This window comes from Oryctolagus cuniculus, chromosome 15, assembly GCF_964237555.1.
Source record: "Oryctolagus cuniculus chromosome 15, mOryCun1.1, whole genome shotgun sequence".
NCBI lineage: Eukaryota > Metazoa > Chordata > Mammalia > Lagomorpha > Leporidae > Oryctolagus > Oryctolagus cuniculus.
In genome coordinates, this window is record NC_091446.1 from 42,896,770 (window position 1) to 42,920,455 (window position 23,686).

The 23,686-nt window shown below is 39.4% G+C and overlaps 1 protein-coding gene across 5 annotated transcripts in view; it reads left to right on the top strand.

Annotated features, from left to right (window-relative positions):
• Positions 1-23,686, top strand: part of ATAD1 (ATPase family AAA domain containing 1) — a 74,413-nt gene that overhangs the window by 47,149 nt on the left and 3,578 nt on the right. For all 5 annotated transcript variants that reach the window (XM_051823327.2, XM_008270130.4, XM_051823326.2 and 2 more), the window contains 3 exons: positions 1,358-1,464; positions 7,861-7,950; positions 11,168-11,218. In XM_051823327.2, coding sequence (XP_051679287.1) covers positions 1,358-1,464; positions 7,861-7,950; positions 11,168-11,218 — 248 coding nt within the window. The remainder of the gene's footprint in view (positions 1-1,357; positions 1,465-7,860; positions 7,951-11,167; positions 11,219-23,686) is intronic.

Consider the following 23,686-nt stretch of genomic DNA (forward strand, 5'->3'; position numbering starts at 1 on the left):
GGAACTATGTAAGAACATCTGGGGTAAATGTTTTTTATTGTAGGACTCAGATATATGTTTTTTATTGTAGGACTCTTAGATTGTAATGGTACTCATATATTTTTTTTTCCAAAAAAATTTTTTCAAAGTTGGAACTTAGCATATTATAAAGCATTTTTATACTACTTGCTTGTATAATTGGCAAACTTGGAGTTATAGTTTTAGTGCTGATGTGACAGTTACTCAGAAATGCCAGTGACATTTAGGGATGTAAGACAAAAGCATTTGAAATGGTTATTGTACTAGAAAAGCCAAGATTTATTTTTACTATTTTTTTCATTCTTAGGGTATAACACCTTTCAGTTTTTTCATGTTATAAAAGAAACACATTTTCTCCCCTTGTAAAAGCTTTTATGTTTATTATAGGTTATTTGGAAGACAGAAAATAAAGTTAATGGTGTCTTTAAGTCCATTTCTGAGAGAGAGAAAAAGATGTTATTATTTCTATGTATTCCCAAAGCTTTTTTAAAGTTTTATTTATTTTATTTGAAAGGCAGAGTTAGAGAGAGGTAGAGGCAGAGGGAGAGAGTCTTTCATCCACTGGTTCACTCCCCAGATGGCCGCAACAGCTAGAGCTGGGCAGATCAAAAGCCAGGAGCTAGGAGCATCTTCCATGTCTCCCATGTGGGTGCAAGGGCCCAAGGACTTGGGCCATATTCCACTGCTTTCCCAGGCCATAGCAGAGAGGTGGATTGGAAGTAGAGCAGCCGGGACTTGAACCCGTGCCCATATGGGATGCCTGCGCTGCGGGCCAAGGCTTTAACCCTCTGTGCCACAGCACTGACCCCTCAAAGCTTTTTACTATGTATATCATAAATGAATATATGCATGTTTGCTAGTATGTATGTTTTTAAATGTTTCTGTTCTAGATTTTCCCAATTAATTGTGTATTAGACATTTTCTCATGTTGTGTTTGTTTATTACCTGCTAAGTATGTTTGGAAAAAGGATGTGACACAATAATTAACAATACATAGTGTTCAGAGGACCTGTAAAGGGAGATGCAACGCATGTAAGCTTTCCTTTAAGACTCTAATTGACCTTTTTTAGCCTCTCAGCATCAGATCCTTTACTTCTCTTATAAATATTGGCATGAATGCATTTTTAGGGAAAAATGAAGATTGTGAACTGTGTTTTACTTTGCCCAATCATTTGCGAATATTGTTTTGAGATAGCAGAGTAATGTCTGAAAAGGCATAATTAATCCCCTTTCCTTGTAATCTCTTGCGAAGTAGTTAGTTTTTAATGAAATGATTTGAAATTATATGAAGTAAATAATTCGTTATTTATTTCTAAAGTTAATGACTTCTGTTTTCTAGACTCCTTTCTAAGAAACCGTTCAAGTTCTGACCATGAAGCTACAGCCATGATGAAAGCTCAGTTTATGAGTCTGTGGGATGGATTGGATACTGATCACAGCTGCCAGGTACTTTCATAGAAAATTTGATGGGCTACTTGTTAAACTTTTGTTTAAAAGTGTTTTTTCGCATAACTTTTATACTTACCATTAAGTGATAAGGACCCTGAAAGACAGGATATGTATAAATTTCATCCATTTTGAAGACTTCATGATTAACAAAATAGATAGATTTCCTGAGTGACCGAAACAGATGCAATAGAAAATACAAAAAAAGCTAGAGTAAAGCCTCTCCTTGGAATTCTCAGAAACACTGTACCAGGGAAGAGGAAATGGCTGATGTCTGTGGATATTTTATACATGATTATTTAGTATTCCTTCTTTTTGACAGTTACTTTCGATTCTTACCATAATTCCTTTCAGTTCTTATGCCACCTATTTCATTTACCACGTGTGTAAAGTGCTGAAACTTACACACTTTTTTTTTTTTTTAAGATTTATTTATGTATTCATTTGCAAGTCAAAGTTACACAGAGAGAGGAGAGGCAGAGAGAGAGGTCTTCCGTCTGCTAATTTACTCCCCAGTTGGCCACAATGGCTGGAGCTGTGTTAATCCGAAGCCAGGAGCCAGGAGCCTCCTCCAGGTCTCCCATGCAGGTACAGGGGCCCAAGGACTTGGGCCATCTTTCACTGCTCTCCCAGGCCACAGCAGAGAGCTGGATTGGAAGTGAGAGCAGCCGGGACTTGAACCGGCGCCTACATGGGATGCCTGCACTGCAGGCGGCATTGCCACAGCACTGGGCCCCTACATACTTTGTTACATCATGTTGTATGTGCTTTCCCTTAGCCCCCCCCCCCCGCCCCGCCCCTTTTTTAACACAAGATGATCTTCTATCCTGGACTTTATCTCTTTTTCCCTCCAAGGCTGTGAAAACCACATCTCAGTTCTCTTGATAGGCCCCCAAAGAGAAAGCCAGCTTCATTTGTCAATTTTCCTGTTTTGGTTCTCACTTTCACTTAGTTCTTAACCTCTAAATAGTCTATTTTCTTGCTAGCTCAATGGAAATTTTATTGTAAAAGGTTTTATTTGAATAAAAAATTTTAACAGGTATACTTATGTGTGACATTTCAATACTGTACAATGTGTATTCATCAAGTCAAGGCAATCTGTTTTCTTCTTTTTGACATTATTTTATGATTACAGCCTTGGAGCTCCTTTCTTCTGTTTATTCATAAAGTATCTTCTGATGGGTAATTGTGATCTATAGTCACTCCACAATGCTGTGTACCAGCACTAGGAACTTACTCCTCCTCTCTAACTCTGAGTTAGTTGGCACCCATTAACCAACTTACCTCTATTCCCTTCTATCCCTCCCAGTCTCTGATAATTGTTCAGATTTTTTTAGCTTCCACATATGAAGGCATATTTGTTTCTGTGTCTGACGTATTTCAGTTACCATGCTCTCCATTTCCATTTTGCTGCAAATGAGAAGATTTCATTCTTTTTTTTATGGTCGAATAATATTGCATTGTGTGTGTATATATATATATATATATCACAGTAAATTTTTTTTAAATTTATTTAGTATGTTTATTTTTTTTCTACCATGTTACTGGAAATGGAAATGCTACAACCATTTTTCCTTTTTTTCCCCTCATAAATCACCTTTTTATATCTCACTGAGAAATTTGCAGTTTTTTGTCTTAACTTTAGTAGCTATTTTCTTTTTTATGTTTTTGCCTTTTTATAAGCATAATATATTTAGAATCACATCTTTCATCACTTCTTAAAAATTTATCTGTATTTCTTCAATTATTGGTTCTTCTCCATTCCCCATGTTTTATTTCCTTGAATGTCAGTTGTACATATTTAGGATTTTATTTGTATTTCATGCCTTTTAGCTTCTCTTTCAAATTTTCTGTTTCTTTGTGCTGTGTTCTGGGTAATTCTTTACCACTTCCAGTTTGAGAATTCTTCGTTCCCTTAAAGCCCTTCTGCTATTGAATTTTTCACAGACTTACTATTTCAAATATTATATTTTTCAGTGTTAGAAATTCTTTTAGATTGTTTTTCAAGTTGCCTAGGTCTATTTTGACAGGCTGTTGCCATGACGTTTCAGAGTATATATGCACATGTGTGTGCTGTCTCTTAAGACCTAAAACCAGGTTCTGTTGAATGGATTTTCTAACATTTCACCACTTTTCTTAGGCTGTAGTAATTCACAATTCTTGGTGTTCAGTAGAGTAGGCTTTGATCTGTAAGGTGTCAAGGACACACCCTACTTTCTGGGAACAGTAGGTACCTACATGGTTTGTGGTCCAGCCTTGCTTACCTCTCTCATGCATAGGCTTTATTGCTGGCCTCAGCTAATTCCTTTATTTTTTTTTGTGGACTTACAGATTACCTTATTTGAGTTTTTTTAAAATATATTTTTTAGTTTTATATGTTTTTTGGCCAGAGAATTTAAGAATTTCTTAGGTTTGTAAATCAGGAGCCTGGGGGGCCGGCGCCGTGGCTCACTTGGTTAATCTTCCACCTGCATCACCGGCATCCCATATGGGTGCCGGGTTCTAGTCCCGGTTGCTCTTTTTCCATTCCAGCTCTCTGCTGTGGCCTGGGAAGGCAGTGGAGGATGGCCCAAGTGCTTGGGCCCCTGCACCTGCATGGGAGACCAGGAGGAAGCACCTGGCTCCTGGTTTCGGATCGGCGCAGTGCGCCGGCCGTAGCAGCCATTTGTGCGGTTAAACCAATGGAAGGAAGACCTTTCTCTTTGTCTCTTTTTCTCATTGTCTAACTCTGCCTGTCAAATTAAAAAAAAAAAAAAAAAAATCAGGAGCCTGAACCATATCATTGTCAAGAAGAAAATGAAGACGCATGTCTTTGCTCTGCGATACCTTTATGAAAGTATAGTTTTAGGGGCCGGCGCTGTGCCGTAAAGGATAAAGCCACCACCTGTAGTGCCGGCATCCCATATGGGCGCCAGTTTGAGCCCCGGCTGCTCCACTTCCAATCCAGCTCTCTGCTATGGCCTGGGAAAGCAGTACAAGATGGCCCAAGTCCTTGAGCTCCTGTACCCGCGTGGGAGACCTGGAAGAAACTTCTGGCTCCTGGCTTTGGGTCAGTGCAGCTCTGGCCATTGCGGCCATCTGGGGAGTGAACCAGCAGATTGAAGACCTCTTTTTCTCTCTCTGCCTCTCCTTCTTTGTGTAACTTTCAAGTAAATAAATAAATCTTTAAAAAATATATAGTTTTATTAGGAAGGAAATAGCCTTTAGCTTTGTTGAATGGTTAGAAAAGAAAATAAAACATAAATTTGGGTGACATTAACAGAAATTTTTTCTATTAATAGGTTCTGATAAATCTATGGGATTTGTCAGTAGAAGTCATTTACAGGTTGCCAAAAACTAATTATCATTGTAAGCAATGTTGTTTCAAGCAGTTAAGACGATGATAGTTAGCTCATGTAAAAGCAGATATTTAATACTACATTATAGCTTATCAGAGTGCAGTTTTAAACCATTTAAAAGGGCCGGCATTGTGGCGCAACAGGTTAAAACACCACCTGTGATGCCAGCATCCCGTACAAGCACTGTGCCCTAGTTCAAGTCCCAGCTGCTCCGCCTCCTATCCAGCTCTCTGCTAATGTGCCTGAAAAGTGCTTGGGCCCCTGCCACCTGCATGGGAGACCTGAATGGAGTTTTCGGCTTGTCCTAGCCTCGGCCATTGCACCCATTTGGGGAATGAATCAGCAAATGGAAGATGTCTGCCTGCCTCCCCCCATCCCTCTCTGTAAGTGCCTTTCAAATGAATAAGTAAATCTTTAAAAAAAATAAAGTAAAAATGTTTAAAGCTATTGGATGATGTATGCCCCAGAACCACTTCATCCTTAGCTCCACAGCTCTGGGTGATTCTGACACGGTACACCTTAATACTGGACTTTCAGATCCACAGTTCTTTGTTACACTAGTAGTTTTTTGTTTTTTTTTTGTTTTGTTTTGTTTTGTTTTTTACTTAATTGTGTGTTGAAGAGGTTAAAATTGATATAAATAATTTTCAGAATAGGTTTAGACATTTCCTTTAATATGAATCAGTTAACTTTTCTCTAAAATTGTCTTTTTTATGACTGTAGATGAAACCTAGTACCTAGCCAACTTTCTTGTAAGGTTATAGGAAACAAGATTAGTGAATGAGCCAATGAAAGCTTTCACCATTACTGAAAACCTTAGTAACTGATGACCTAGTCTTCCTCTTGAGAGATAAGATACTTAAGATGCAGTGTTGTTTTTGGGGTGTTCATTGGCAGAGTTAAAGTTTTGATGCATTAGTTTAAATGATTATTTTGAATATAAAATTATTTCAAAATCTTCATGTTTTGTTTTAAAGATTTTTGAGAGCTTTAACAATAATGACTAAAAGCTATGTTGGTTTTGTTACTTCAGTATTAGAACATTAATGTTACTTCACACTTTTAATTTTAGCTCATTTGTACAACATAGAATTAAGATATGTGTAAAACTTCTGGCTTTGCCCCTTAAAAGTACTCCTTAAAATTTACTTCTTTGAGACTAGAGGTAGTTTCAGTCATTCTTGCTTTTTCATCCTGAATACTGTTATTGTCTTTTATGTATTCAGTAGACAACTTTGTGTTAGATTTATTTGGATTCCTTGATTCTATATTCTAGCATTTCATCTTCTGTACTGGGTTTTTTATTTTGTCTTGTTTTAGGTTATTTGTTTACCTACGGTGTTTCTGAAAATGCAACCATTTTTCAGTTTTTTTTTTTAAAAACACTGTCTCAACTGTAGTACCCAGTGCCTTTTGCAATTCTCTATGACTGAATGTGACAGTCTTCAGCAAACTTCACTTTGAGTCTCTCTTGACACTTACTATACTCTATATCACAATATCCTTACATTCATCCTTGTTATATAATTAGTCCATTTGATCCCTTTTAAGACTTGTTTTACATTGGTAAAAAATTTTTTTTCTTATTAAACTTACTGAGTGGTAGACAGTCAACAAAATATTAGTATTTTGATTCTAGGACTTAATCTAAATAAAAATGGTAAAATGTTGTGAAACTAGCATTTCTTAAATTTATATTTGTATTTATATTCTTTAGCTGGCAAACTCTCATGGTTAATTAAAAGTAATTTGGCTCTGAGGCTCTTAAATATCATTACATATAAAGAGAGGAGAAGTAGAATATAAGATTTGGTGGATATTTTAACATGTTCTGAAGTTAAATTTCAGGCTACTTCAGAAATCTAAAATCTCTTAGGCAGAAATAAAATAATGTTAGAGAACTATCCTTGCATATAATACCACTGAATTTCATTTGGGATAGCAGATGTGTGCTATTAAATTATACTGAAGTATCAGCAGTACTGATAATATTGACACCCTTCAGAAATGAACTTTTGTTTATCTTTTTATTTGTGTTGGTTTTTCTTTTCAAGATTTATTTATTATGTTATTTTGAAAATCAGGGTGAGAGAGAAAGATCTTCCATCTGCTGATTCACTCTCCAGATATCCACAATGGCCAGCACTGGGCTGGCTGAAACCACGAGCCAGTAGCTTCATCTAGTTCTCCCATGTGGGTGGCAGGGCCCAAGAACTTGGGTCATCTGCTGCTGCTTTCCCCTGGCACGTTAGCAGGGAACTGGATTGGAAGTGGAGCAGCCGGGACTTAAACCTGTACCCATATGGGTTGCTGGCACTGTAGACCACTGTTTAACGTACCGTACCATAGCACCTGCCCCTGTTTGTATTGATTTTTGAAGTTGATTTTTTTTTTCATTTTTATGTTCTTTCTAAATAAGTGACATAGAACCAGAAGTTGACAGTGCCACTTTGTTTTTCTTTTTAAGTCTACTCAGGTTTTTGATGTTTGCTTTTATTGTATTGCTTTTGTTTAAAGTTGAATTGCTTGAGGTTTTATTTAGCATTCAGCAGATACCAACAGCAGTGCTATTAGTACCATGAGAAGAGTACTTATCTGTATTGCCAGAATCCTTGGACTTAAAGGGAAATGATTCTTTTCACAATGATACTACCACAGAACTTGAAGAATTCCTCCCCACATGTATTCCCACAAACTACACTCAAGTGATAACCCAATGCTTTTCTGTCACTTAACATATATTCATTGAGCAACCATCTTTTACAAAATAATAGTAGTTTTTAAAATCCTTATAATTGTTCAGTAAAGGTACTTCTAACAATGGTACATATTTTAGTTTGTAGAAGTTCAGTGAAATGTATTAGTCTTTCTAGTATTTATTTGATCTATTTATAATTAAGTTCAGTTTTAATCTAGAAATGATAGTGTATTAAAGTCAGATTTCTTAATGTTTTCATTTTAAAAGCCATTTAATTGTTTATCTTCTAAGCCTTAGTAATAATGACTTCAAGGACTACTGTTAGTAGATTTAATACTTTACATTTCTTTATATACTTAGGTCATAGTGATGGGAGCTACTAATCGCCCTCAGGATCTTGACTCGGCTATAATGAGAAGAATGCCTACAAGATTTCATATCAACCAGCCTGTAGGTGGTCTTGATTGATAATAATGAATGGTTACAAATTCATCTTTTTAATAGGTCTTTAATATTTTAAAGAAGGGAATGTTAAGTTTTATAAGATTTATAACAGACAGGGAAGAGTGGGGCAGGAAACTCCACAATTACTTCTTTGTCCTTCACATTGCCTTCCTTGCATTTTCTTCTTTTTCCTATTCTAAAAACAGTGTTATTTGTTCCTTTTCCAATTTTGCACTTAGTTTAAGTTTGCCTGGCCTAAGATTGCAATTTACTTTCACAATTCATCTATGGAGGAAGATAACATAAGAAAATCTAAATTATAGTTTGGGAGTAGCACTGAATAAAGAGAGGGAGATGGAGATATTTGCCAAATGTAATCAGTACTCCCAGTTGCCAACATAAATGATTCTAGTAGCTAAGATATTCTGTAACTTAAGAATATAAATGTGTAAATATTTAACCAGTGCTCCCTTTTTTCTAGCATTTTGTTAATTAAGAAGTATCTTCAAGTAGATGTTATAACTTATTGATCTCCTATAATTTTTGCACACAATCCTCATATCTTGAATTCTGTGGGCCCTTTAAGGAATAAAAAGCAGGTTTTTATAATAAAGCGTATGTTCTGTACAATCAGCATGTTATACTTCTAGTCAATGAAAGAAACATAGTTTCAGATTTTGAAATAAAAGTACCATTTATAATCTTAGAAATAAAAGCTCCATTTATAATCTGCTGCTAAAAACCATTTGTCCAACTTATATTCTGTAACTTAACAGATCAGTTTGAGGCAATAAACATGGTTTCCTAAAGATTCCTTATGGTTTCTATAAAATTACTCCCATGATATGTTGGTTACAATTACAATCTCTGATTTCTCTGAGGATATGCATATACTTAACTGCTCTTTAAAAATGTACCTCATAAATCAACGAAGAATAATTTTAACTTAATATATAAGACTATAAAACTTATTTAATATGATTAATACTTAATGAGCATTAATCTGTGTCACACACCTGCTAGTGAACAGAACAAGGTCCCTGTCCTCAAAGGATTCTGGTGCAGGGAATGCGGACAATATAAATACATAACGTAAAATGTGTTTACAGAGATTTGTTTAAGGAACTGAGAGTCTCAGATGATGATGAAAATTAGTGACTCTGGGGAGAGTCAGTGGAGTTTATGGAATCCAGGTGGGCCTTGGAAGATGGTAGGAATTGGACAGGCAAATGAAACAAAGAAAAGCTTTTCTGTCAGAATGAACAGCACCAAGGAGGAAGCACAGCTCAGTGGTGCATTTTGTGGCCGGTGCAGATAGAGCACCAAGGAGACTAGAAACATGGACTACTGCTGGTTAGGTGAACTTTGTGTGCTTTACATTAAACATTTTCCTTTTTTTCTAATAGGAATTATAGTACAATAAATAGCTGAAGTTTTTGATCTATTATAGAATAACATCAATAAGGAAAATAGCTAAGTTTAATATATTGTATAAGTTATCACAGTGGGTTGTAACAGGTTTCATCACATTTGTTATACATTAGTTTACTATTAACATAGAAAGTAGAATTTTGTGAACCCCCCCATTCATTCTGTTTTTAGTGAACATACATTCATTATATGCTAATTTTTCTTATATAATATAAATCATATATTACATATGAATGTAGTATAAATTGTTCTATATAGAAGTCATATATAGTATAAATCATACCTACTGTATTATTTATATATAATATGCTATAGTATATGATTAATGTTAGCTACCTCTTCTTTTAGTCTTATTTATTTTATTATTTGAGTTTCAGAGACAGAGAGAGAGAGATTGATCTTCCATCTGCTGGGTCACTCTCCAAATAGTTACAACGGCCAGGGCTGGGCCAGAATGAAGCCAAGAACCAGGAATGTCATCCAGATCTCCCACATGGGTACAGGGCCCCAAGCATTTGGATCATTTTCCACTGCTTTCCTAGTGAGTTGGAGCAGTTGAGACTCGAAACAGCACTCACTTAGGATGCTGGCACCACAGGCAGCAGCTTAACCCATTATGCCACAGTGCTACCGTGATTAATATTAGCTTCTTAATTCTGTACAAGTTAAATGCTTGTAAACAAAAGTGGTTACTGGTGGTCATACAACAAACCAAATTAAGTTTCTTGCTGGACACACTTGAATTACATAAACAGCAGGGGTTTTGTCTTGTGTTTTCATGCAGTTTGATTTGATACTCATTGTAACCAGCTCTATTCTGTCAGTGTCCTAAGGATGAATTCAGGGGCTGGTACTGTGGCACAGTGGGTTAAGCCACTGCCTGCAGTGCCTACCAGTATTGCCATAAGGGCACTGATTCGAGTCCCGGCTGCTCCGGTTCCAATCTAGCCCTCTGCTAATGTGTCTGGGAAAGCAGTGGAGGATGGTCCAAGTGCTTGAGTCCCTGCACCCATGTGGGAGACTGGGAGGAAGCTCCTGGCTCCTGGCTTAAGCCTGGCCCAGCCCTGGCTATTGGGGCAATTTGGGGAGTGAGCCAGCAAATGGAAGATTTTCTCTCTTTTTCTCTCTCTCTCTATTTTTCCCTGTCTTTCTGTAATTCTGAGATAAATAAATCTTAAAAGGAGGAAATTAGTGACAATAATTTTATAAGTGCCTATATTTACCATATGTGAGAAAGTCATTAGAATTAAGTGCAGTTCCTGTTGCTGGGTAATAATATGAGTCATCACTGGAGTGAAAAGCTGATAGGCATTTCAACAAATATATTCCTGCCACTATATAAAATTTCACTAGTATTTAATGAACAATTCACTGACAATAAGTGAATTTTGGAAAAGGAAGTACTGAAGGTGTATTGTTGCCATCTCTTCTAGTTAAAAAATCTGATAGCAGTGATGACTTTTCATAAATTTTCTAAATGAAGATTGAAGAGCTGTAAAAGAAAGACCTTATAGTCATAGGTCTTAGAGTCATATATCATGCACTTGATAGTCATCACTGAGGACATGTTATTTCCCAGACACGGTGCCAGGTACTGAGGATAGAGAATCAGAAATCTAGGTCAGGAAGACAACTATAACTGAGTCTCAAATCTAGACCTCACTTTGACCCTAATCAGAGTTACTGTTGTTTCTTATAGGTATTCTCAGCAAATAAATAATAGCAAAATTATTTGATACACCCCTCCCCCCCTTTTTAAAGAAATGCTAATTGGATATTTTCCTCTTTTTAGGCTCTAAAACAAAGAGAAGCAATTTTGAAGCTTATCTTGAAAAATGAAAATGTAAGTAGAAAATTATAATTTTCTCCATACTATAAATGTATTTGTGTCCATAAAGTCACTTTAAAGAGAAATGAAGAAATGTAGCTTTGAACTTGACCTAAATTACTGTAAAACTTTTGGCTGTTCACATTAACAACTATGATATATTTGAACTAATTCAGCATAATTTGCCTGGGTTTTTAAAGAGTCATATGTTTCTGTGTCTATAGACTAAAATACTCAAATATTTTCATACTGTCCTCTGGCTATAGAAAATACATATATTTTTGTGAAGAGGCTTTTTTGTTTTGTTTTTGTTTTTGTTTGACAGGCAGAGTGGACAGTGAGAAAGAGAGACAGAGAGAAAGGTTTTCTTTTGCCGTTGGTTCACCCTCCAATGGCCGCCGCGGCCGGTGCACTGCGGCTGGCGCACTGTGCTGATCCGAAGGCAGGAGCCAGGTACTTATCCTGGTCTCCCCTGGGGTGCAGGGCCCAAGCACTTGGGCCATCCTCCACTGCACTCCCTGGCCACAGCAGAGAGCTGGCCTGGAAGAGGCGCAACCAGGAAAGAATCCGGCGCCCCGACCAGGACTAGAACCCGTGTGCCAGCGCCGCAAGGCGGAGGATTAGTCTAGTGAGTTGCAGCGCCAGCCGGAGGCTTTTTTTTCCCCCTTGTTTTGTTACTTAAATATGTGTTTCAAATGGTACACAGTACACAGAGAAAAGTCTCCCTTCCTCCCCTGTTTTTCTTCTGTATTCTTTCAGGTTGGAATTATGCCTATATAAACAACTTAGAATATGCTGTTATTCTTCTTTTTTACATAAACTATATTCTCTGTGCATTCTTTTTTTTTTTTTTTTTTGGGTTTGAACTGACTTTATTATTCTGTAAATGTGAATTTTACAAAGCGTTTTTATCATGAACGAAACATCCTGGGCTCCTGCCTTGGCCCAGGAGCCCCCGCACCCTGGCCGGGAACGCGCCTGTGGCTGTGGCCCCGGGGTCGCGGCCCCGACGCTGCGGCCCCGACGCTAGGGCAGCCGGGAGCCAGTGAGGACGAGGGAGACGCTTCCTCCCTCTTCAGACGAACAGAAAACCAAAGCTGGCGTCGCTGCGGCCGCGTCTGCCTGGGCGGCCGGGCGTTCACAGGTCCCGGACGCCCTGCAGCCCCGCCCTCTCCCCGCACGCACGGCTTCCGAGCGTGTTTGCACCCACTGCCATCCACATTTTCAAGTCAAAAATATTTATACATTTTATGTGCATTCTTTTTGTCACTTACTTTTGAGATTTTTTTTCATATTGGCATGTAGTTTCTATATACCCTTCCCCTCTCAAATCGCATAAAATTTCATTGTGTAAATACACTGTAATTTGTTTAATCAATGCCATATTGAGGGACATTTGGGTTAATTCTGGCCTTTCATTGCTATAAAAATGCAGCACTGAATAACTTTTAGTGCATTATGTCATTTCATTTTTTAAAGATTTATTTTATTTATTTGAAAGAATTACACAGAGAGGTAGATACAGATAGAGATAGAGGTCTTCCATCTGCTGGTTCACTCTCCAGATAGCTGCAGTGGCTGGAGCTGAGCTGATCCGAAGCCAGGAAACAGGAGCTTCCTTCTTCCGAGTCTCCCACATGGGTACAGGGGCCTAAGACTTGAGCCATCCTGCTGCTTTCCCAGGTGCATTAGCAGGGAGCTGGATTGGAAGTGGAGCAGCTGGGACTCCAGCTGGTGCCCATATGGGATGCTGGTCCTGCAGGCTGGGGCTTTAATCTGCTGCACCACAGCACTGGCCTCTCCATCTTGTATAGGAATATTAGTATGGTGAATTTTTCAGAAGAAGAATTGTTTTTATAATTTTGGTAGCTATTGCCAAATTGCTCATGCCAATTTATCCTTAGGCCAGTAATATTAGAGTATTACTTCTTTAATGGTAGTACTTCTTTACTTACAGCCTTACCAGAAAAGTGTAATGGAACTTTGTACCAACATGATAGAAAATGGTTATCTCATAAGTTTTTATTTTCGTTCTGTAGGGATGAAATAAGTATTAGTATATATGTTTAAGAGCTACTTTAATTGTGAAATATGTGTTTATATTCTTTGTCTACTTTTCTACTGTAGTTTTTTTATAGATATATAATTCCATATATTAGGAAGATTTGCCATTTATCAATATGATTTGTAAATATTTTTTCCTTGTCTTCTTTTATTGGGATATTTTCCTTTTTTCATGACTGCTGGATTTTTTTATTACTAGTTAATATATTTATTTATTGGCGAGACTGGAGAGACAGATAGGTACAGAGAGAGAGAGAGAGAGAGAGTTCCTGCTTCCTTCCCAAATGTCTGTAATAGCCAGGGCTGGGCCAGGCTTAGGCCACAGGCTGTGGTGGAAGGAACTGATTACTTGAGCCATCACCCCTACCATCCAGGGTCTGCATTAGCAAGAAACTGGAGTCAGGAGCTGGAACCCATTTCAAATTCACATACTCTTTTTTTTTTTTTTTTTGCTATCGTATATCATGCTTTTAATACAAACTTAAAAAAATCTGGAACAATATAAACTGTACAGATTTGATCAATCTTTTTGTTTTGTTTTTAAACTAAATCTCTAAACACACCAATGTCCCATTCCAAACTATTGCACAACATCTTGAATACAAAACACTTGATTGTATTCCTTCTTCACTAAAGAAAAAAAGTCCATCGCCCGCCCCGCCCTGCCCCTCTCTGCTCGCCTCAGTGTCCCCTGCCCGTCCCTAGGGAGAAAACCAGAGACTCCAGCTCCCTGCATGGAGAGAGAAACATCATTCTGGACTCAGTTTACATTCTGTGATCTGATCCTGGGGAAGGGGTGGTCAGAGGCTGGGGAAGGGGAAAAAAAGGTTTTATTCTCCTCTTTTTTTATTTTAAAGTTTGTTTTTCCTGAAAAATATCTGTTTCTCTCCTCTTTTTAAGAAAAAATCTTGAAAAGAAAAAAAAAATGTTTCTTACATTAGAAATATACATATATGGCCGGCGCCGCGGCTCACTAGGCTAATCCTCCGCCTAGCGGCGCCGGCACACCGGGTTCTAGTCCCGGTTGGGGTGCTGGATTCTGTCCCGGTTGCCCCTCTTCCAGGCCAGCCCTCTGCTGTGGCCCGGGAGTGCAGTGGAGGATGGCCCAGGTGCTTGGGCCCTGCACCCCATGGGAGACCAGGAAAAGCACCTGGCTCCTGGCTCCTGCCATCGGATCAGCGCGGTGCGCCGGCCACATCGCGCTGGCCGCGGCGGCCATTGGAGGGTGAACCAACGGCAAAGGAAGACCTTTCTCTCTGTCTCTCTCTCTCACTGTCCACTCTGCCTGTCAAAAATAAAAAAAAAAAAAAAGAAAGAAAAAGAAATATACATATATTATATATACCTCTTACATTTTACAAATGTAGCAAATATTCAATACAGACACCAAAAAAATGTAAAAAATAAAAAAAAAGTTTTCCTATGAAACCAGGTAAATTAGTGCAGATTTTTTTTGTTTGTTTTCTTAAAAAAAATAAAATTGAAGCAAAATTGCCTAGATTTCAGAGCAGACAGACTGACCCAGGACCAGGAGCCCAGCACCGGAGTCACGCTCCTGAACACTCAGTTTCCTCCTCTCTAAGGATGGAGGGGCTGGTCTCCCCCCACCACGTGGCAAGAAACCAGCAGCCTGGGTGTGGGTGGTACCTGTGTGCGCTAGCATGGGAGGAGGGGCTGGAAGGGGGATAAGGCAGCATCCAACCTTTCCCAGGGAGGCCATCTGCCTGGGCCTGTCACTTGTGTGTGAGCTGAGGACAAGGGAGAGGGTGGCCCCGAGGGGCTGGCCCTGAGAGGTGTGGGGGACAGATGGTGCAGGGTTGAGAAGCCAGGGCCCTGCCCTGCGGGGGGGAGGTAGAGCTGGTGCCCACCGCAAGGTCAGGAGGCTGGCAGTGCTTGTCTGGGCTGGATCCACTCACAGCAGCCTCACTCGCTTGGGGTCCCTGGGAGGATGGAGTGGGGTGGGTGGCAGGGGCTTTGGCGCTTTCTGACACCAAGAGCCCCCTCTGCCAGTGTCATGGCATGGAAGCTGGCCCCCAGGGCTGGGGCAGGGGCAGGGAGCGAGCTCTGCTTTTACCCAGACACGCTGGCTCCTCACAGCATCGGGTCCAGCGGGCTGGGGCAGGTGGTGAGAAGCTCTCAGGCAGGCAGGGGCACAAATGTCCTAAGCTAACATCTCCAACCCAAAGACCAGAGGTCTCCGTCAGGCTCAGGCTCCCCCTACAGGCACAGGCTGCAAGCCCCCTGCCTGCAGGGCGGGGACCAAGGTCACACAGCAGGAGGGTCGGAGCCCAGGGACTTCCCTAGGCATCAGTGGCTTGGGCATTCCCTCTGCCCTTCAGAGCTAACTTTTTTTGGTCAAAACAAAAGTGCAGATCCCTCCGCAGTCTGGAAACCAGTTCCTTCTGCAGCTTTCCCCCTGGGGGTGGTGCAGGCTCAGCTGAAGCGGCCCTACCAGTGGACTGATGACCCGCCCCAGCCCAGTCCCCACCCCCTACATAAGTAAGCACTTGCTACAACCCAGACCACACCCAGAGGGGAAACTTCACATGGCTTGGAATCCTTTAAAACAGGAGAGCAAACCATGTGCATGTACACACGTGTATGCATGCACACACGTGTAGACCCCACCTCCCTACCCACAACCACAGGCCCAGAAGAAGGGGCTGCGTGACAGGCCACACACACCAACGCAGGGTCTCTGGGGCCGGGAGGGGCCAGCAGGTGGGGAGAGATGAAAGAACTCAAAGTGCTGACCTCCCTGCAGTCAAAGTCAGCTCTGGGGAAGGCGCCAGGTGGGCCAGGCGGCGAGGGACTAAGGGCTGAGGTCAGATCTATTTGTGTGTCAGGGCCTGAGAAACCTGCTGAGGTTGGATGACACTGGGTGACAGAGGCAGTGACACGGCCGCACCCTCCCCACTCTGGAGAAGGTCGGGTCAGCTGCAGCTCCTCCTCCCCTGTGAGCTGGGACACACCAACCTAGAGTGTGAGGGGAGGGGGCTGGAGCAGCGATGCACCCTGACCCTTCTCAGCACAGGAAGCCAGTAATCAAAGTCGTGACATAGGAAACTACATCACATCTTGATATGAGATACAGGCATCTTACCCAGTGTCTAACCGAAGGTTAAATGACTACCCCTGGGTTTTATAAATATTAATTTAAGGGACCAGCACTGTGGCAGTGGGTTAAGCCACTGCTTGCAATGCCAACATCCCAAATCTGAGTGCCAATTCAAGTCCTAACTGCTCTACTTCTGATTCAGCTGCCTGCTAATAAGCCTGGGAAAGCAGAGGAAGATGGCCTGAGTACTTGGACTCTGGCTATCCACATGGGAGATACAAATGGAGTTCCAGGCTCCTAGCTTCAGCCTGGCCCAGCTCCAGCTATTGTGCCATCTGGGGAGTGAACCAGCAGTTGGAGTGTGTGTGTGTGTGTGCGCCTGTCAAACAAATAAGTAAATCTTTTAAAAATTTTTCAAGATATTTTCTACTCCCAAGTTTATAAAAGCATTTTTCATATTTTCTAACCTCTTGATACTTGTTTTCCCAAACCCCTTTAGCTGAGTATACATATTTGAATAAAGTCTTCCTCTTTCTCAACTTGATATCTAAACTCACTGTAAGAACTCACTATCTAACCTAAGAAATTAAATAGATTCTCATAGTCAAAGATACTTAAATTTCTGTAGTTTCTTTTTCTCCAGGAAATGACTTGGCTAATTCTGCTCCATCCATACCCTATTTCCAAATTTCCCATATTTTCCTGTCATATTTCACCTGTAAATATTTTAGTTGTACCTCTAAAATCAAGAGGTTAATATTATAACTTAACAAAAATTGACAATATTATTATCTTGTATTTGTACAAATTCAAATTGTCAATTAAATATCTTTGTTTTTAAAACCATGTTATTTGTGTTTACTTGGAGTCTATATGGAGTTCTCAATTTTCAATTACTTGGAAGTTTTAAACTCTTTTAATTATAGGTTATTATTTCTTCCCTTTTTTTTTCTCCCTGTTGGAATATTTGTTGAAAGGACTAGGTTGAGTTTGTCCATATTTTCCCACAATCTGAATTTTGCTAATTACACAGTAATTGTTCCTCTAAATTTGGTAGTTAGATATACGGACTGGGTGAGATTCAGGTTTGAGTTTGCAGAAAGAGAATAAAGACAGGGCTTCTTAGATAATTTTGTTCTTCCATCAGAAGATAAATGTTATCAGAGTATCTTTGATGGCTTTGTGTTTTTTGATTAAATCTTTGATATATTTGGACATTACCTGAATAATGTAGTTATGAATCCAACTTTGTTTATCTGGATGGAAACCTAGTTGTTCAACACCATTTATTAAATAGGCAATTTTTTTTCTCATTTACATTGGCCTTATTGTTTGGATCACTGTATTAATTATTGGAGACTTTGTATACTTTACTATTTAGTAAGGTTAGATTACCCTTGTTTTCCCCCAGCCAGGAGTTAATTTTCACTTTTCTCTGCATGAAAGTTAGAATCAGTTTGTCTTTTGGAAAAAACATAGTGTTTTTGATGGATTGTCATTCAAGAGAATTAAGAACTGTTTTTAAAAGATTTATCTTTATTTGAAAGGCAGAATGACACAAGGAGAGGTAGAGATCTTCCGTCTGTGATTCACTCACCAAATGGCCACAAGGGTACAGGCTTAAGCAGGCCAAAGCCAGGAGCCCAGAACTCCATCTGAATCTCTCATGTGGCTGCAGGGGTCTAAGCACTTGGGCCATCTTCTGTTACTTTTCCAGATACATTAGCAGGGAGCTGGATTGGAAGTGGAACAGCTGAGGCTTGAATTGGTGCTCATATAGGATGCCAATGTCCAGCATCATAAGCAGCTTAACCTTCTGCACTACAATGCCAGCGCCAGAATTAAGATCTTCTTGATGTTGTATCTTTCTGCCCAAAACCATAGCAGTAATGTATACTGTATTCAGGAATTTAAAGAACTGAGCAAATTGCAAATATTTGATTAGTTGTTATTAGTCATTTTGGGGATCATAGAGCCCTTTAAGTATGAGGTTAGGGACAGTAGCAGTTAAGATGCCTTGGGATGTCCACATCCCATATTGGAATGCCTGAGTTTGGATCCCAGCTCCAGTTCCCATTCTAGCTTTCTGCTAATTCCTGCCCTGGGAGGCAGCAGGTGATGATTCAAGTACTTGAGTCTCTGCAGCTCATGTGGGTGACCTAGGTTGAATTCCTGGCTCCTGACTTCAGCCTGGCCCAGCTCCAGCCGTTGCAGCCATTTAGAAAGTGAACCAGCAGTTGGAAGATACTTCTCTCTCTCTCTCTCTTTCTTTGTGTGTGTGTCTGTCTCTCCTTCTCTATTATTGTGCCTTTCAAATAAATTATTTTTAAAAAACCAAAGAAATAATAAATTAAAAAATGTAAAAGTGAGATAAACCATATATAACCTTTCCTTAGAGTGCAACATGTGTGCATGAGGTATTTTGTATAATTTGAAGGAATTTCCTAAAATCCTCCATGTGTCCTAGGTAAGGAACTCCTATCATAAATGAGAAATCAACAAATTTTGCCTTTTAGTTGAATATTTGATAGTTGCTTTCAAGAAGACATTGTGTAGTCATAATACTGTTTGGATAAGGCACACTTAATTGGTAAGTCTTTAACAAAGATAGTCATCAGTGAAGAATTTAGAGAAAAAAACAAAAGGGATAAGTTAGCAAGTTCTTTTGATTTGGAATGGTTATAGTGTGACTAGACACTTAACAGATATTAGGAGTTAGTTGACAATTTCACAGAGACCTTACTTTAACTAATGTAGTTACTTAATTTTAAAAATATCTTAATAAAGGGTTATATTTCATAACTGGAAATTAGAAAATTTTGAACCACATATATGCAATCTAGTGTAGATATTATGTAGATGGTGAATATAAATGATGAAATTCAAGTTCTTTGCATACCCATACTTTACACACTCCATTAATTTTTGCACTTAAGAAATTATTGATTATGTCTAATGTAAACATTGATTTCCATATTCTGCTTTTTAAAACAGTAGTGTCTTTGGGAACTCTGAGAACAATGTGTAATGGATACAGGCGATTTTTAGCAATCTATTTCTTATTCATGAAAGCACAAAGGATTAATCTAGTGAGTTTTATGATATAAAATATGAATGCTCTCTGGTGATTGCTACCATGGGAACATCTCATTTCCTACTAGTTTGTATTTTTATGCTGAAGACTTATAGCTACTTCAGTAAAATCTGAAAGAAATTCATTTAATTTTCTTAAAAGATACCTGACTTTTAAAGTGAGCACCATCCTGCTTATGCATATTGAGCAGAGGAAGGTTTTGTGATACGAATATGCCACCAGACTTTAATATTTTGAGTTTTTCTTCTCCAAAGAAACGATGGAGGCATGTGAAATGACACTGTGTCCCACTGGTTTATAATTCTCTAATGATAGGTACTCCTTAATGCTACTCACTTCTTCTTAAAAGGTTGTGTAATGGTTAGTTTTGGCTTAAAGTTTTAAGTATAAAAGGGATTAGCAATAATAAAATATATACCTTATGAAAATATCTTATCTGACTGTAACGTAAGGAAGTAACTGCTTCTCCCTATGCAAACTTACCTGAATTTTGACTTTTCATTTAACAGCAAGAATAGTTAACAAGCATGGGCTGCAGAGACAGACCTGAAGGTTTTCCATATTCCCTACCGTGGGACCTAATGCAAAGATTGTTTAGTATCTCTGTTCCTCATTTTTCTCAGTTAGAAATTTGATGCCAGTAGTCTCATAAAATCATTTTGAGAACTTGAGTCGTGTATGTAAAATGTGTAAGGTGCATGCATATTAGCAGATATACTGCCAATGATAGATATAATTAATACATATAAGTAAGTAATGCTCTTTTGAGCTGTTTTTGAAGTCTGTCAATTTATTTCAGCATTTTTTCCAGCTCTCAAACCTCATTAAAATTTTTTTTTCATTTTATGTGATAGCTGGAAAGATCTTCTGTCCCCTAGTTTACTCTCTAGCTGCTCACAATGAAAAGGGCTAGACCAGGCCAAAGCCAGAAGCCTGTAACTGATTTCTAGCTTCATTCTATTGTAGTCAGAGAAGATGCATGAGATAGTTTCAATTTTTTTGAATTTACTGAGACTTGCTATATGGCCTAGCATGTGGTCAATCCCTAGAGAAAGTTCCATGCACTGGTGAAAAGTATGTATATTCTGTATGTGTGGATGAAAAGTTCTGAAGATATCTGTTAGGTCCATTTGGTCTATAGTGTCGATTAACTATGTTGTTTCCTTGCTGATTTTCTGTCTGGTTGATCTGTCCTTTGCTGAAAGTGGGGTATTGAAGTGCCCATTACTATGGTATTGGAGTCTAAGTCTCCCTTTAGATCCATCAGTATTTCTTTCAAGTAGCCAGGTGACCTGTAATTAGGTGCATATATTTACAGTAGTCACATCTTCCTGTAGGCAGCAAATAGATGGGTTTTGTTTTTTAATTCATTTTGCCAGTATGTACTTTTTAACTGGAATGTTGAGGCCATTTACATTCAAGCTGACTGTTGGTAAGTAATGACTTGGCCCTGCCATTTTTCCATAAATATTCCTATTTTTTTACTTTGAATTTCTTTTACTGGGAGATTCTCTGCCTTCACCTTCTTTTGTAGTGATGACCATCTTTCTGTGTTTCTTTGTGTAGCCCATCCTTAAGCATCTTTTATAAGGCTGGATGAGTAGTGACAAATTCTTTCAATTTCTGTTTGTTATGGAAGGTCTTTATTTCACCTTTGTTCATAAATAAGAGCTTTGTAGGTATGGTATTCTGAGTTGACAGTTTTTTTCTCTTAAGACTTGGAATATATCTCACCTTTGTCTCCTAGCCTGTAGGGTTTCTGATGAGAAGTCAGCTGTGAGTCTAATTGGAGATCCTCTGAAAGTAATCTGGCATTTCTCTCATGCACATTTTAAAATCTTTTTATATTTTACTGTGGAGAGTTTGACTACAATGTGTCATGGTGACGATCTTTTCTGGTCATGTCTATTAGGAGTTCTATGTGCTTCCTGTACTTGGACATCCCTTTCTTTCTCCAAATTAGGGAGGTTTTCTGTTGTTGTTATACTGAAAAGACCTTCTAATCCATTCTCTCTTTCCGTGCCATCAGGAACTCCATAAATCTTCAACTGTGTTTTATAGTTTTCTGATTTCTTCTTCTTTTTTTTTTTTTTTTGGCCTATTATAACATTTCCTGGGGTTTGTCTTCTAACGTGGATATTCTTTTCTTCTGCCTCACACTGATTCTGTTATTAAGGCTTTCCACCATATTTTTATTCTATTTAATTCTTCATTTCCAATATTTTACTTTGATTTCTCTTTAAAATCTCAATTTTATGGGAAAAGTTTTTATTCATGTCATGTATGGATTTCTTTAGTTCGTGGATTTGCTTCTGATTACTTCTAAGTAATCCTATCATCAATTTTTGTAAGTCTGTTTCTGGCATTTTGTCAGTCTCTTCATCTTCAGATTCTAGTATTGAAGGGCTGTATTCTTTTGGGGATGTCATGTTGTCTTCCTTATTCTTGTTTCTTGAATTGCTGCATTTTTTGTTGGGCATTGGCTGTGTTACTTGTTTTTTTTCCCCTGTGATGGCTTTTATTTTGGACTATGCCTCTCTGGCTTAGTGGAGTGTCTGCTCTTTCAGTGAATATCCAGAGGCGTGTGCTGAGTGTAGTCAGGGAGCTCTGTTCAGTGCTTCAGCGTTAGGGGAATGTCCAGGGTGACACCTAAGTTGAGCGTGGTAAATTTCTTTTATTTTCATCAGAAGGGAGGTTTGCTCTGCTGTGTTGGCATATTCTCACGCTCACCTCCTCTCTTCAAAGGAGACCAAAGTCTGGATGCTAGCCCCAGTGGGTACATTTTCATCTTTGCTGCCACAAGAACCACACAAAGGATCTTTGTAGTCCTCGGTGTGAACTCGGATCCTGCTGCAGTGACCCCTCACCAGAGAATCAGGGAGCCCCGAGCATGTGGAACCACCCACAGTGACTAGGGTATACCCTGTGCCCTTCCATACAGCCCATAGTATTTTCACAGTCCTAGCACACAAGGCTCCCACAGTCACTAACGCCCAGTCCCCCATCAGTTCTCCCAGCCAGAATTAGGTGTCTACTCTTGGCTAGTTGCTAGTCACGCAGACATGAGTTGTTGTACCTATTGCATATATATGTCCAAGATGGTGCCCGCTTTCTCTGGACTAGTTACAGGACACCAGTGCCAGGGGGTCGAGGAGAAGGAAACATGCCCCTGTTTTTCCTTCTAGGTTGGCAGGTATACTGTCTCCCACAGGGCTCCAAGCCAGGCTTTTCCTGCAGCTTTATTGCCAGTGGGTTGGGCTGCTGCAGTCTGGTTTTACCTCACTCCAAAGCTGGTGCTGAGACTCTCAGCTGCTGGGGTCCCGAGCTGTGTGCATTCATACCCTCCATGTAGGTCCTCCATACATCCTCCATGTGGGTCCACAGTGTTCTCCCAGTTTGCGTGGAGTTTCTTTTGCTGTTTTCTCCCTAACCCTTCCCTGAGATTGCACTCTTTCCCCTTTTTAACTGTCCTCCCCTAGACTAGAGCAGTAATCTTCCTCCTTATTCCGCCATTGCTCATTTTGTTTCTTAATCTATACATTTAGTGTGAGAGTTACAGTATCCCAAGCATGTAAGTTGCTAGGACAATATTTAATTGCTTGACACAAAGCTTAAGTTGGAGAGCAAAACTATAGATGCTAAATTAGTGTTGAGGTAGTAAAAAATTAAAGGATTTTAGTTAAAAGGAATGGTTAAGGGGCTGGTACTGAGGCTTAGCAGGTAATGCCACCACGTACAGTGTTGGCATTCCCATATGGGTGCCAGTTTGAATCCCAGCTACTCCACTTCCAATCCAGCTCTCTGCTATGGCCTGGAAAAACAGTGGAAGGTGACCCAAGTGCTTGGGCCCCTGCACGCATGTGGAAGACCTGTAAGCAGCCCCTGGCTCCCGGCTTTAGACCAGCTCAGCTCCAGCCATTGCAGCCATCTGGGGAGTGAACGAGCAAATGGAAGACCTCTCTCTCTCTGCCTCTGCCTCGGTAGATTTTTTTCTTCTTTTAATTGATTCTGGACTCAATACTGCAGGTTCTTTGCTAAGTGTATTGAATAGAAGAGAGTCAACTCCATACCTTCAGTGTTTGAATGTTTGTTCTTCCCCCATCACTCCACAGTGGGCCTTGGAAGATTTAACTTCTGTCTCAGTAATGTTAAAAGATAATGAAAATTAGATTGTAAGTTTCTAACCTCCTATGATTTAAAAAAATTTTGTAAACTGAAAATACTATTTAATATTTCTCTTCCATGCTATTGTAATATTGCAACTTTA